Raw genomic sequence first — 12,948 nt, 5'->3', positions numbered from 1 at the left:
TTAGATACAAAAAGGTCACCAGCTCCAAGGAGCAGTTCCATGGTTTTAATGAAGACTTCAGTGTGCAGAAACAAAGGACTGACTGCATTAGGCCAGAATCCAATTGTATTTCTTTACTAGTAACTGCATACCTACCCCTTTTTCCCTTTGAGTTTTGTTCTTAAAAAAAAAAGGAAAGAAAACCAGGTAATGAAAAAGAAGTCTTAAAGAGACACACTCTGGTTAACCTTTTCAACCTACTGAAGGAGGAAATTCAGGAGTAGAAATATCAAGATAGCAGAAGTCTGAGCAGTGCACTGCTTAAAAAGTATCTAGCTTTTGCTCTGATTTAAAACCAAAAAAAAAGTCTACCAAATACAAAAAATGAATCTGTTTAATCTTAGCAAAGATTATAGCTGTTGATGTATGCCAACCCTGAGGGTGCTATCATAAATGTTGAATTTGCATGGAGTGACTCTTTAGTTGAAAACATTTCTTTGTGCCAAAAGAACTGGAAGGCTCTAGGAGTAAAGAATCCATCCAAAAAACATTTTGAAATGTATTTTTCCAGATCCTTCAGTTAAGCAAACTGTTCTCTGAGTTACAGTACCACTGTGGTGTTCTCTTTGGGAAATGCACTTAACCACCTTGTGTCATAAACACAAAGGAAGCACACATTTCAGCTAACTATTCTGTTTAAGAAAATTATTTAGGAAGTACTTTCACTGTTTGCTTCTTCCTGAAATGTTGAATACAAATTGAGGGGTACTTTCTTAAGGATTCAGTATTTGTTTCTTTTTTTTTTTTTTTTTGAAATGGAGTCTTGCTCTGTCACTCAGGCTGGAGTGTAGTGGCGCCATCTCAGCTCACTGCAACCTCCACTTCCCAGGTTCAAGTGATTCTCCTGCCTCAGCCTCCCAAGTAGCTGGGACTACAGGCACCGACCACCATGCCCGGCTAATTTTTGTATTTTTAGTAGAGACGGTGTTTCACAATATTGGCCAGGGTGGTCTAGAATTCCTGACCTTGTGATCTGCCCTCCCAATGTGCTGGGATTACAGGCATGAGCCACAGCGTCTCGCCAGTATTTGTTTCTTAAAGTGACTCTAGAACTGGCCCCTGACTGTGTCTGTCACCATCTAATCTTTCCCAGGTCCTTGCTGCTTACTCCCAACCACTAATCTGAGTTGCTCATGGCGTGGTCAAGAGTGACAGAGGATCCTGAACCATAAATGAAAGGGATGAGCCAGGAAGAGAGAGAACACAGAAACAGGGGAAGCTATGCAGGCCAGACTTGCCCAAACATGGCTGTTCAGAGAAACAGCACTTGGTTCTGCTTTTGCTGTGTTTGCTCCAAACTTCCTAGATTCCCTACATCAGGGTGTGGTGACACAAGCAATTTGGCTTTCCACTCATTTTTGAGGAAGAGGGGTGTATGCTTTCTGCACTGCCGACCAGTAACCTTCATGTAACCTCAAGTCTCTGGCCTTCTCCACCCTGTGCAGCCAGTGAGGCCTTGTAAGACGAAGGGCTCTGAGCTCCCACAAGGCAAGGTTTGGTTGATCTTCTGATGCTCACTAGCCCATGACATATAAGTGAATATACTCTGTTTCCAAAATGATTTTCTTTTAGTGCTTAGTGTCACTTAAGGTTTTGGAAAAAATAAAAATAAAAATAAACTACAATTCAGTCTTTCAAAATCACTTAACTATCCAAATGACAGACAAAGCTCAAAGAAAAGATACCTTTTGACTTTGCTCTATATTTGCACTCTTTGGTTACGGTTTCTGGGAACCTTTTGTAAGTTGGGTAGATAGAAAAAAATGAGCACTTTGGGAAGCTGAGGTGGGCAGATCACGAGGTCAGGAGATCAAGACCATCCTGGCCAACATGGTGAAACCCCATCTCTACTTAAAATACAAAAATTAGCTCGGTGTGATGGTGTATGCTTGTAATCCCAGTTACTCGGGAGGCTGAGGCAGGAGAATAGCTTGAATCCGCGAGGTGGAGATTACAGTGAGCCGGGATCGCGCCACCGCACTCCAGCCTGGCGACAGAGCTAGACTCCGTCTCCAAAAAAAAAAAAGAAAGAAAGAAAGAAAGAAAAAAAGAAAAACACTGAGTAAAATGTCTGAGGAGACATCATGCTATCCAACAAACATTTACTGAAAAAATAAATTGAGTTGGATAGTTATTAGTTCTGATTCTACTACTTATTAACTGTACGTCTCCAGGTAAGTTATTAATTTCTCTGAGCCTCAGTTCATTTCTGGAGAATGGGGCCAACTTAACACATGCTACCCGGCTGCAGTGACAATCACTGTGTCATGGGGCTCCTTGCACGGTGCTGCCAGGTAGCAGGAGCCCAGTCAAGCAGGGCACGACAGTGAGGTACAGTGCTCTTCAAACGGCAGGTGCAACCAATGGATCATGAAATCAGTTTTGTGGCTCGAGACCATCATTATGTCTTTTATATGAACCAGAACAGAATGTATATAATAGGAAATATCAGGGCACAGAAGCATGGAGAAATATTATGTTGAGAGGTTTTTGTTTCTGTGTGTGTGTGTGTGCGTGTGTGTGTGCACCTGCACAAGCCCACACGAAACCATGTTGCAAAGCAGAGTTCCGATTGGGGATCGTGCTTGTCAACATGGGTTTAAAATCCCTAGGGGAGGGTTTAGGAACTCGGGATCTGGTGTTGGGATTCGCACTACATTCCATTTGAATCCAGGCTCTACTGTTTACTTGTAGAGTGGGTTCAGCAATCTGTGCCTCAGTTTGAAAATGTGCCAGATAAGGATGACACAGAATTGCTGTGAGGACAAAGTGGGAGATGGCAAGGAAAGAAGCGAACCATGCTAAGGGTTCTGCAAACGTTACTACTTGTGTAACTTGTCTGGGACGCAACAATCACTAAAGCACTAGATCTAAGAGGGACAGCCCCTGCTCTCACGCAGGGCTAAGAACCAGTGTCAGCTGCCTGCTCCAGAAATGCAAAGCGTTAGTGGGGTACTGAGAGCAGTCAGGAATGCCGCTAAGACCAGGGTGGGGGGAACGCAGAAAACAAAGTGATAGCCTCACCTTTTGCCCCCTGCGGGAAAACATCAGATTTCTCTCAGGCTTTTATTGTGCACATCATTTTTCTGTGTTTGTTGCTGCTTCGCTATTTAAATTTACATAAACAATTTGGTTCAAGAAATTCACGAAGGATCACAGAAACAGAAGTTAATGAGCCAAGTCCTTCTAGAATAGTGAGTAGCAATAATACCCTCAAGGCCTGCACCCCAATCCTTAATTAGAAATAGGTACTATTTATTGAGCATTCCTCAGAACCCGGACGAGGGCCACAAACATGTTCTCATCCAGTAAAATCTTCACAACCAATCTGTGAGTTAGTAATTACTAAGCCTGGTTTAAGGACGAGGAAACTGAAGCTTGGAGGCTAAGTGACTTCATTGAGGTCACACTGGTATCAGGCAGTGCTGGAATAAAAATGTGGGTTGTGCTGACGCTTAGAAGATGCTCTGAAAGATTCTGTCCCAAGCGGTCTGCTGAATGATTTCCTGGGTCGCATTAAGCATTGCATAGTCGCTCTAGACTACGTTTCTTTTTTTCAACCAACATTGAGCCTTGGAGACAAAGCCATACAAAGTTAAAAAAGAAAGGTTCTATGTTTACAATGCTTGGAGATCAGGATCTACATGGATACAAAGCTTAGCAGTGTTTTGTAAGCATGCTCCCTGGACTATATACATAGCACATTTGCTCAAAAGTAGGGTGGAAACTTATGGAACTGAACCAAAACCTGGTGATGTCAAGGTATATTTAGTCTTTGCTCAGATGTGCTTCCAAAACATTACTGGCAGAGCCAAGAATCATCTAATGTTACTTCTTTATTTAGAGTTCTTTTATGTACACAAGCACACAACTATTTCTTATTAAGAAGCACTCAAATAAATGCAGGGCAAGTTCCTAGATCCTTTCATCCAAGGATATAAAAGTACTTTACAGACATGCCCATTATCTTTGCTAAGTAAACTGCATTTGGCCCATTTTTGAGATGGGCAGAACCAAAATACAAAATTTGAGAATGTATACTCTCATTTTCTACTGAAGGAACCAAGTCATGCTGGTAATAGCCAGAGGAAATCTAATGTGCTAAACATTTCTTGCCATTTTATCCTGAAAGGGATACTTTTTATCCTTTAAATTAAAAAAAACTGTGGTAAAATACACATAGCATAAAATTTACCACTTTCACTGTTTCAAAGTAAACATTTCAGTGATCTAAAGGACATTCACACTGTGCTGTAGCTATTATCACCACCATCCATTCATTCACAAGATGCTTTTCGTCTTACAAAACCGAAGTCCTATGTGAGATACTGTAACTTCCTATCCCCCACCTTCCCTCAGCCCCCGGTGACCATCCTTCTACTCTGTGTCTCTGTGAAATTGACTAGTCTAGGCACCCCATATCAGGGGAACCATCTAGTGTTTGTCCTTCGCGACTGGCTTATTTTCACTTAGCATAATGTCTTTAGGGTATATCTGCATTATATACTGTGTCAGAATTTCCTTCCATTTTAAAGCTGAATAATTTCCCATTGTATGGACAGACCACATTCTGTTCATTCACTCATCTGGTGACGGACAATAGAGCTATTTCCACCTTTTGGGTACTGTGATGGTCATGGATGTACAAAAACCTGAGATCCTGCTTTCAATTCTTTCAGGAAGTGGAACTGCTGGGTCATATGTTAGCTCTCTTTGGAAAATTCTATACTGTTTTCTAAAGTGGCTGCACCATTTCACATTCCCACCAACAGTGCACAAGGGTTCCAATTTCTTCACATCCTCAAAATTCCTTAAGAGTGATTCCAGTTGTTTTAGAGGTCAGTGCTAGGGTAGCCATAACTGTACTTGGTGTAAGATAAAAATCACATTCTCCTTCCCTTCTGGTGTCATGTTCTCTATGCTTCCTAATAAATGGGCCTTTAACAGTTGTTTATATCCACATGCCCAGAAAGCACATTTCTGCCTGGTTTTTGCTCTTGTCTCCTCTCTGTGTTTCTCTTCTCAAGAATGTGAGAGTGTGAGTGTGTGTGGGGGTCGGGGAGGTGTTCCTCAGCTCCCCTCAATGACTGTAGAGTGTTTTAAAAATCCCACATTAAAAACAAACAAACAGGCCGGGCACGGTGGCTCATGCCTGTAATCCCAGCACTTTGGGAGGCCGAGGCGGGTGGATCACGAGGTCAAGAGATCGAGACCATCCTGGCCAACATGGTGAAACCCCGTCTCTACTAAAAATACAAAAAATTAGCTGGGCATGGTGGCGCGTGCCTGTAATCCCAGCTACTCAGGAGGCTGAGGCAGGAAAATTGCCTGAACCCAGGAGGCGGAGGTTGCGGTGAGCCGAGATTGCGCCATTGCGCTCCAGCCTGGGTAACAAGAGCGAAACTCCTTCTCAAAAAAAAAAAAAAAAAACCAACAAACAAAAACCCAGCCATGTCTGGAGTTGAATGTGCAGGAGTGTTAAAGTGAAGGACGGGATGGAACTGTAAGCCTGATGGAAGCCATGAGGCCCCACAGCTGCAGATGTCTATCCTGCTTATGCCTATACACCTGGAGGACAGTAATTACTCAATGGATACTTCCTGAATTTATGTTAAATATGAACCAAAGCAATGACAGGAGCTCTCATTGCACAAATAATCCAACCTCTAGAACACTCCTTGAGAGTCATAATTCTGTTAATGAGAAGAAAAGATAATAGAATCAGAGCCCAGGAAGGCATGGCCAATTTAATCCTCTACCAACATAGCAAACACATACTGGGTCTGTGTGAAGTATGCCACACACCCTCACGACGGCAATCCTAAGAAAGACAAAGCTGAAGTGCAGAGAGATGGAATTCCTTCTCTCATGTTCCTCCTTGCTGTTCTGTAACAACTCCCTGGTTAAAATCATTCACCAAGAGCTAGATTCTAAAAGTCACAGCAAAGCAACTATAAGCTTTGTAATTCTCACAGCCCATACTTTCACAGAAAGCTCTTCATGGAGGTAATCACCTTTGAGAAGGTAGCTTTAGTTCCTACAGCACAATTCCAATATTAAAACACTTAAAATCCACGTCTCCCCTTAGAAAACTTTCCAGTGCTAAACAAACCATGCATCATTTTGTTCTTAGAATTATGTGGTCATCAGTGGATAAAACTGTGGCATCTGAGTACAGAAATCTATCTTGGTAAGTTATTATTAAATATCAAACACACACACAGAGAAACAAACAAAGCCGGATATCTGATGAAAATATCTGTTGAAAATATCTGCTCTTCAAAACATGCTCTATTAGGTGAAAACAACAACAACAACAATCCTTTCATCCAATTAAAAAAAAGCAATAAAAGTAAAAGCAATTAAACATAGTTGCTCTTCTAAAAGGAGCAGGTAAGGACGCTATGACTTGCATACCTGAGGTATGATTGACATGTTCTTCCTTAAATCGTGAAGTCCAATTTCAGTTGTCAAGATCTTATCAATCCAAATTTTACCTTCGGGTTCTGACAATCTAAAAAGGGCCGAGATGAGGGAACTTTTTCCAGCTCCAGTTCTTCCCACAATGCCAACCTACAGAGAGATCCAGGAGGCAGGATTAAAAAAAAAAATCACAAGATAAAGCAAAAGTAGGAGAAAACTTTTGGTTTTTGAAGAAGAATTAAGGACATTCTACATGGAGTGTAGTCTAAGAGTTTCCCAACCTCAGCACTGATGACCTTCTGAGCTGGATACTTTTTGGGGGGCTTCCCTGGGCATTATGGGGGATTTACTAGCATCGCCGGACCCTACCGCATAGATGCCAGGAGCACACTCCCAAAATACCACCAAAAATGTCACTGACAAATGTCCCCTGGGGCAAAACTGCCCCTGGTTGGGATCCACTGTTCTAAAAAAAGAGTTAAAAATAACAGAATCTGCTTACTGGCATTGAAAAGTCAACAGTCTCCTAAGTGGCCCATGAAAAGGCAACTTTTAAATTAGCTTTACTTGTAGGATCTGAGTAACTTGACTTTCTGAAATAATTTCACAGGGATATTAATTCAAGGCAGAGGTGTCAGAAGTGACATAAACGAGTATTCATTTTTCAGAGTTCTGTCATTTAAGATGACATATTCTTTGGTAGAGAAACTTCTAAATATTAACTATCTGGCTATATTTTGTCTCAAACGGAAATGTTTTAAAATTCTGAAGTGAAGACTGCAGTGTCTTAAAAGACAGTAATAACTAGTAGCCAAAAAACACATAATGAGATCAACAACAACACAAATAACATTTGCTGTTTCTGTAAGGCCTTTCATCTGAGCAGTTCAAAAGGCATTTTACAAACTAATTAATACTTAAAATTGCCCCTTGAGAAACATTTGTGTCAAGTATCACTCCTCTATAAAAGCCAAGATAGAGAGAAATGAAGTGCACTGCCAATACCATCAAAGAATCAACAAAATGCAGGTAAAAACGTGGGGGCAATACTATATTGTAAAAACTGGCTTTCACGCGTGTGCATATAAATCTGTATGCAGAAACTGGCCTCTGTGCCAGTGACCTTGCCCAACCGCAAATTTCCTGGAGGGAACTTCCCAAGAAATGACATCCTCCTTATTTAGGAATCTGGAGTCAACGAAGGCCACAAGAGATGCCTTCAATCATTTGTCAATTAATTTAATAAATTTCAAAACTCACTGCTTTACACAGAGAGGAAGCAAACTTTACTGAGCACTGAGTGTGTGGGAATGTTACATTTACCTCTGAACACCTCCATATCTGTAAAGTCAATAATGGCATTTCCACAAGGAATTTTATCTTTAAAGAGATAAGTGTACAAAATATAAAAATGTAAATGTTTAAAAAGTGGCTTTAGCTAATTTTACTACCTTTGTAGTCATTTTCTTTCTACCTTATGATAAATCCTAGCTTACACTTTATAGGTGGGCCCTTTTCTACATATAGGTATATCCTCGTGCATGCGTGTGAGATAGTGTGTGTGTGTGTGTGTGTGTGGCTTATGTGTGTTTCTGAGTATCTCTGGGTGTCCTCATGTGTACATCAGCACATATCTAGACATAGACAAATGCTGTGTTTGTGAGAATGTGTGAACACTCATGTTATCAGCTCTGTGGGAAACTGAGCCATCTGTGCAAACCTGAACGTTTGTAGGCCATTATTGGTAGATGGCCAGGATGGGTCCCTCAAAGGTAGGGGACACCGAGGGCTGCCTAAGACCATAAGACTAGGCACTTGAAACTCAGGTGAGGATATAATCAGGAAAAGGCAACCAAAGAAAACCTAGCTCTGGTTATTTCGCTTTTCAAAGTCATCAAAATTACAGTCTCCAAGTCTTTCACAAGTCACCAATGGGTTTTACCAAATCCTATGGAGAATATCACTAATATCAGTAAGTTTATATTCGTAATACCAAAGAGACACTTAGTCTTATTTTAATTGTGTAACAATATCCCCTTTTTGTTTTCCCAACTGGGCCAAGAGTGGTCTCTTTGGCCAAACATTAGATTTGGATCTCTCTTCAGATACAAAACTCAACATGATCAGTACCCAGTACCCCACTCGGAATAGCTGCTGCTTCTGACTCCTCCATTTTAATCTAATAAATTCTTCCCCAAGTTCACAGGCTCAAAACACCCACCTCCCAGCTTTCCCCAACTCCATATCCTAAATATATTACTTGTTCTGTTTCTTGACTCAATATCCTCATTTTAATTTCTGCAGCCATTACCAGAGTGCAAGGCTGCATTAACATTTGAAAAACAAAACAAACCCTTTTGCTAGTTATAACCAGTGCAAGTGAATTTGAAAAATAAATAAATGCTAGCCACAACCCCAGCAATCTGACAGAATCTTTGTTACACGTTAACGCTTTTTCTTTCTGAACTTGAGTGTGAGTTATCTGTATGCCTAAAGATATAATCTCATATATTTAAACAAAATGAGAATATGAACAGATTATTATAATCTATTTTCATTTATTATGTAATAAAAGTATTTACTTTAGTGGCCACATAATATTACAGTATACATGATTCTTTATTCAACAAATCCCCTATTTGTGGATGTTAAGGCTCCACATTTTTCTATTGTAAATAATACCATGTTAAATATCCTTGAAGCTATACCTTTGCAAACAACCTTAATTAGTTCCTTAAAATAAATTCTTAGATGTGGAATTGCTGAGGAACAGGTATGAACATTTTCAAAGGAGGCTGTTAAGTCATGCCAAACTACCCTCCAGAAATACAATACCAATTTCTACTCCCACCTGTATCCCTGCAAATTCACTAACCAGGGTGTTACAACTTTGTTTAATTAACATTAGTTTGATTCTACAAAGTGGAATCACTTGCCCCATCACATCTTGCTAGCAGTACATGAGACCTGTTGGCTTCAGGCCTCCAGAGTCTTCCCTGTGCACTCACTTCTCAGATTCAACTTTCGAAGTATAGCTCTCTGCCTGGCACTCCACACTGGGAAACCTCCTCTACAAAATGGTCCCAACTAACCTTTCCATCCTTTGCTCCATGACTGGCTTGAGTTTGCGGGGTAGCTGTGAAGACTAAGTGTGCACGTGTGTTATTCACCTAGTAGTGCCTGCCCCTGTACACAGGTGCCGAATGCTTCATTCACATCGAATCACGGCATCGTGCCTTGGCATATGCCATAGTGCCTTTCACATGCATTTCGACCTGCTGAAATCCTAACCATTTTACAAAGTCTGTTTCAAATGCATAACTGCATTAAAATCCTCCACCTGTCCCCTCGTGGATTTCCCCACATTTAATGGCTGTCATACACCTTTTCTAAACAGCCATAAAATTTGTGAACTCCTTCTGTCCTACAGAGCAGCCATTTATACACTACTTTGTTTCTTCTACTAGGTGATAAGTGCTGTGGGCAGGAACTATATTAGAATTAGCTTTGTATTGTTTGTATCACCTGTGGTGTCCTGCAAAAACCAGAAATCCCCCAGAGAGTTGAGCATTTAACTCAGGCTTGAAAGGCTTATGGGAACACTATTGCTATATTGCTCAGGTACACAATAAGCTAGGTGTTTTCCGCCTCTTATCTTGTTTAAGTTATACAACTCGAATGGTTAGGCTCGATCACTTGCATTTTTCAAGAGAGAAAAATCAAGTTTTAGTAAGACTGATTAAACTGTCTGAAATAACTGAGCCCCTAAGTGGCATAATGGGACTGAAACCCAGGTCTGCCTACCTCTTGCCCATTCTGCTGATGGCCTCCCTATCACTTGGATAGCCTGGCTCTGTATTCCCTTGGTCCAGCTAGAAGGGAGACAGCGGGGAGAAGTGTGGTTGTGGTTAAAGGCACTGGCCTGCTATACTGGTCCTATTGTCACACATTTAATGCATGGTATGGACATGGGTGAGTATCAGAAGGTGGCTGGAACAAGAAACTGACAACTTTGAGTCAAGAGGGTACCTGTATTAGGGTGGATTACAGCTGTTGACAGGAAGAAGTGGCACCCACAGCAGAGGCTGGGAGAGAGACCTGCAGCTACGCTGGGCATGGGGCACCTAGGAAACAAGCCAGACAGACCTAGTGTACTGTTTGGGGCAGTGAGACTAATTTTGATCCCATCAGTAGTGAAAGGAATTCAAATACATTGCTGTGCTGGGCGGGTATGAGGACAGAGACTGCTATTCAGGAAAGGGTATATTGTGGGGTGAAAAGTGTGATAGAAGACAGAGATGACTGGAAAGGTGCAAAGGAATGCAGAAATGTGGAATCACAAAGAATTAAGCCGTAATGTAAACTCATGATTTGTAGAAAAGTAAAAACAAAAAATCTATAGGGTTGTATGTGGCCAGGGACTATCCAGAGTCTCATGTTTCCTCATAAGAGGGGCTGGGGCAATCCATGAGCTCAACTTCAAGTTGTCAAAAGAAGTTTCTTGGAAATCTCAGATTATCAGTGATCAGAAGTTGCTTACTGGAGAGCGATGGCTTTACTGCAGGGGCAGGAGTGGGGCTGGTTCTTGTGCCAATGCAATTTTAATCAAAAGGGTAGGGTGGGCCTGACAGTCTGCATTTCTAACGTTTCCAGCAGAGGCAGGTGATGCTGATCCCGGCCTCCAAGAAGAGCAAGCAGGCAGGGGAAGTGGGACAATCTGGCTGTGAGGGGAGAGGTTTCTCAGCAAACATTAATGTAAAACAGGAAAAAATACAAGAAACTAATTTTTTTTTTTTCTTTTGAGACGGAGTTTCGCTCTTGTTACCCAGGCTGGAGTGCAATGGCGTGATCTCGGGTCACCGCAACCTCTGCCTCCTGGGTTCAGGCAATTCTCCTGCCTCAGTCTCCCGAGTAGCTGGGACTACAGGCACGTGCCACAGTGCCCAGCTAATTTTTTATACTTTTTAGTAGAGACGGGGTTTCACCATGTTGACCAGGATGGTCTCGATCTCTTGACCTCGTGATCCACCCGCCTCGGCCTCCCAAAGTGCTGGGATTACAGGCATGAGCCACCGCGCCCGGCCCCAGAAACTAATATTTTTTCACATTATAGCAAGGTCTAGCACACATCTGTAAAAATGTATTATCCAAGTAATAGCTCTGAGCAAGGAAAAAAAAATAACAAACCAAAATCAATCTACCTCTAGACCTGAAAAATGCTTTAAAATGGCCCAGTACTTTCTAAAATGATTAAATCAACCACAAAATGATCTAAATGAAAAATGCAGCCAGTGTTTGGAATCTAACCAGGAATCCTAGGGTGGTATATACCTCATTTTGGTTCATTCTTTTTTACTCGCTATTTCTTCCATGAATTAGAAACCTGCTTAGTGCCTATTACTTTTTCCTATTTATTATAATATCCAGGAATCTGAGCAGATGAAGCAATTGAAAGAGAATGAAGCCCTGTTTCTGCTGTGTGGACACATCCCTGCTGGAAAAAATGCCTCTCTCCATCAGCTCCAACAGCGAAAGGCACTACCTGAGATCCTGGGGCTGCCGGCAGGTGTGGAGAAGATGAACCCTGAATATACACAGGCAAAGTGGAACAATTCCCCACAATGTTGCCTGGATGCCATCTCTGACTACACAAATAGAGCTAAAGGTGACACTGTAAGTGAACCAGGACATAAATCAAAGCCAAGTGGAGCTGGGCGCGGTGGCTCATGCCTGTAATCTCAGCACTTTGGGAGGTCAAGGCAGGTGGATCGCTTGAGGCCAGGAGTTCGAGACCAGCCTAGCCAACACGGTGAAACCCCAAGCTACTTGGGAGTCTGAGGCAAGAGAATCACTTGAACCAGGGAGGCTGAGTGAGCCGAGATTGCGCCACTGCATTCCAGCCTGGATGACACAATAAGAATTGGTCTTAAAAAAAAACAAAAGCCAAGTGGTTGTAGCTCTAATTCAGTCTTCAAATTCAATTTACCCACCTGTTGAGAAATGCTGAGTGTATGATTGCTGAGAAATGCTGAGTGTTTGCTAAGAATAGAGGCAAGGAAAACCTAAATCACTTGCATTTTTGCCTAGATGTGCCCACCAAGTAGAAAACTACTTGGGGCATTCTAAAGTGGCAGGACAATATATAAATATCATACACCAGTTAAAACAGTTCTTTAAGCGTGGGACATCTGACCCTGCTGCCATAGTTCCCTTGTGAGGAATACTTTTTAGTTCGTCTGTGATCAGTGGTAAGTGGGTACCAGATGCCTCCTTGGTATATTTTTGTGTTATGAGAAAATACCAAACATCTGTTTGTTAATAATCGTCACCTGTTCAGAGAGAATAGATGTGTGGGTCAGAGTCTGCTCAGGGCCTTCAGCCTGGAATGCTGTCAGCCTCCTGAGGCTCTCAGCTTGGAAGGCCGCTGGCCCCTCGGATAGTCCCACTTTGCTGTTCTATCTGGGTGTCTGGTTCTCAATTCGCTCA

General features: G+C 41.9%; 1 protein-coding gene across 2 annotated transcripts in view; it reads right to left on the bottom strand.

Annotated features, from left to right (window-relative positions):
- ABCC4 (ATP binding cassette subfamily C member 4 (PEL blood group)) overlaps positions 1-12,948 on the bottom strand; it is a 280,167-nt gene that overhangs the window by 39,366 nt on the left and 227,853 nt on the right. For both annotated transcript variants that reach the window (XM_021667906.2, XM_064362233.1), the window contains one exon: positions 6,457-6,612. In XM_021667906.2, coding sequence (XP_021523581.1) covers positions 6,457-6,612 — 156 coding nt within the window. The remainder of the gene's footprint in view (positions 1-6,456; positions 6,613-12,948) is intronic.

The sequence above is a fragment of the Aotus nancymaae genome, unplaced genomic scaffold (genome assembly GCF_030222135.1).
Source record: "Aotus nancymaae isolate 86718 unplaced genomic scaffold, 86718_ANA_hifiasm-v0.15.2.pri h1tg000048l, whole genome shotgun sequence".
Taxonomy (NCBI): Eukaryota; Metazoa; Chordata; class Mammalia; order Primates; family Aotidae; genus Aotus; species Aotus nancymaae.
This window is presented reverse-complemented; position numbering and strand designations above follow the sequence as displayed.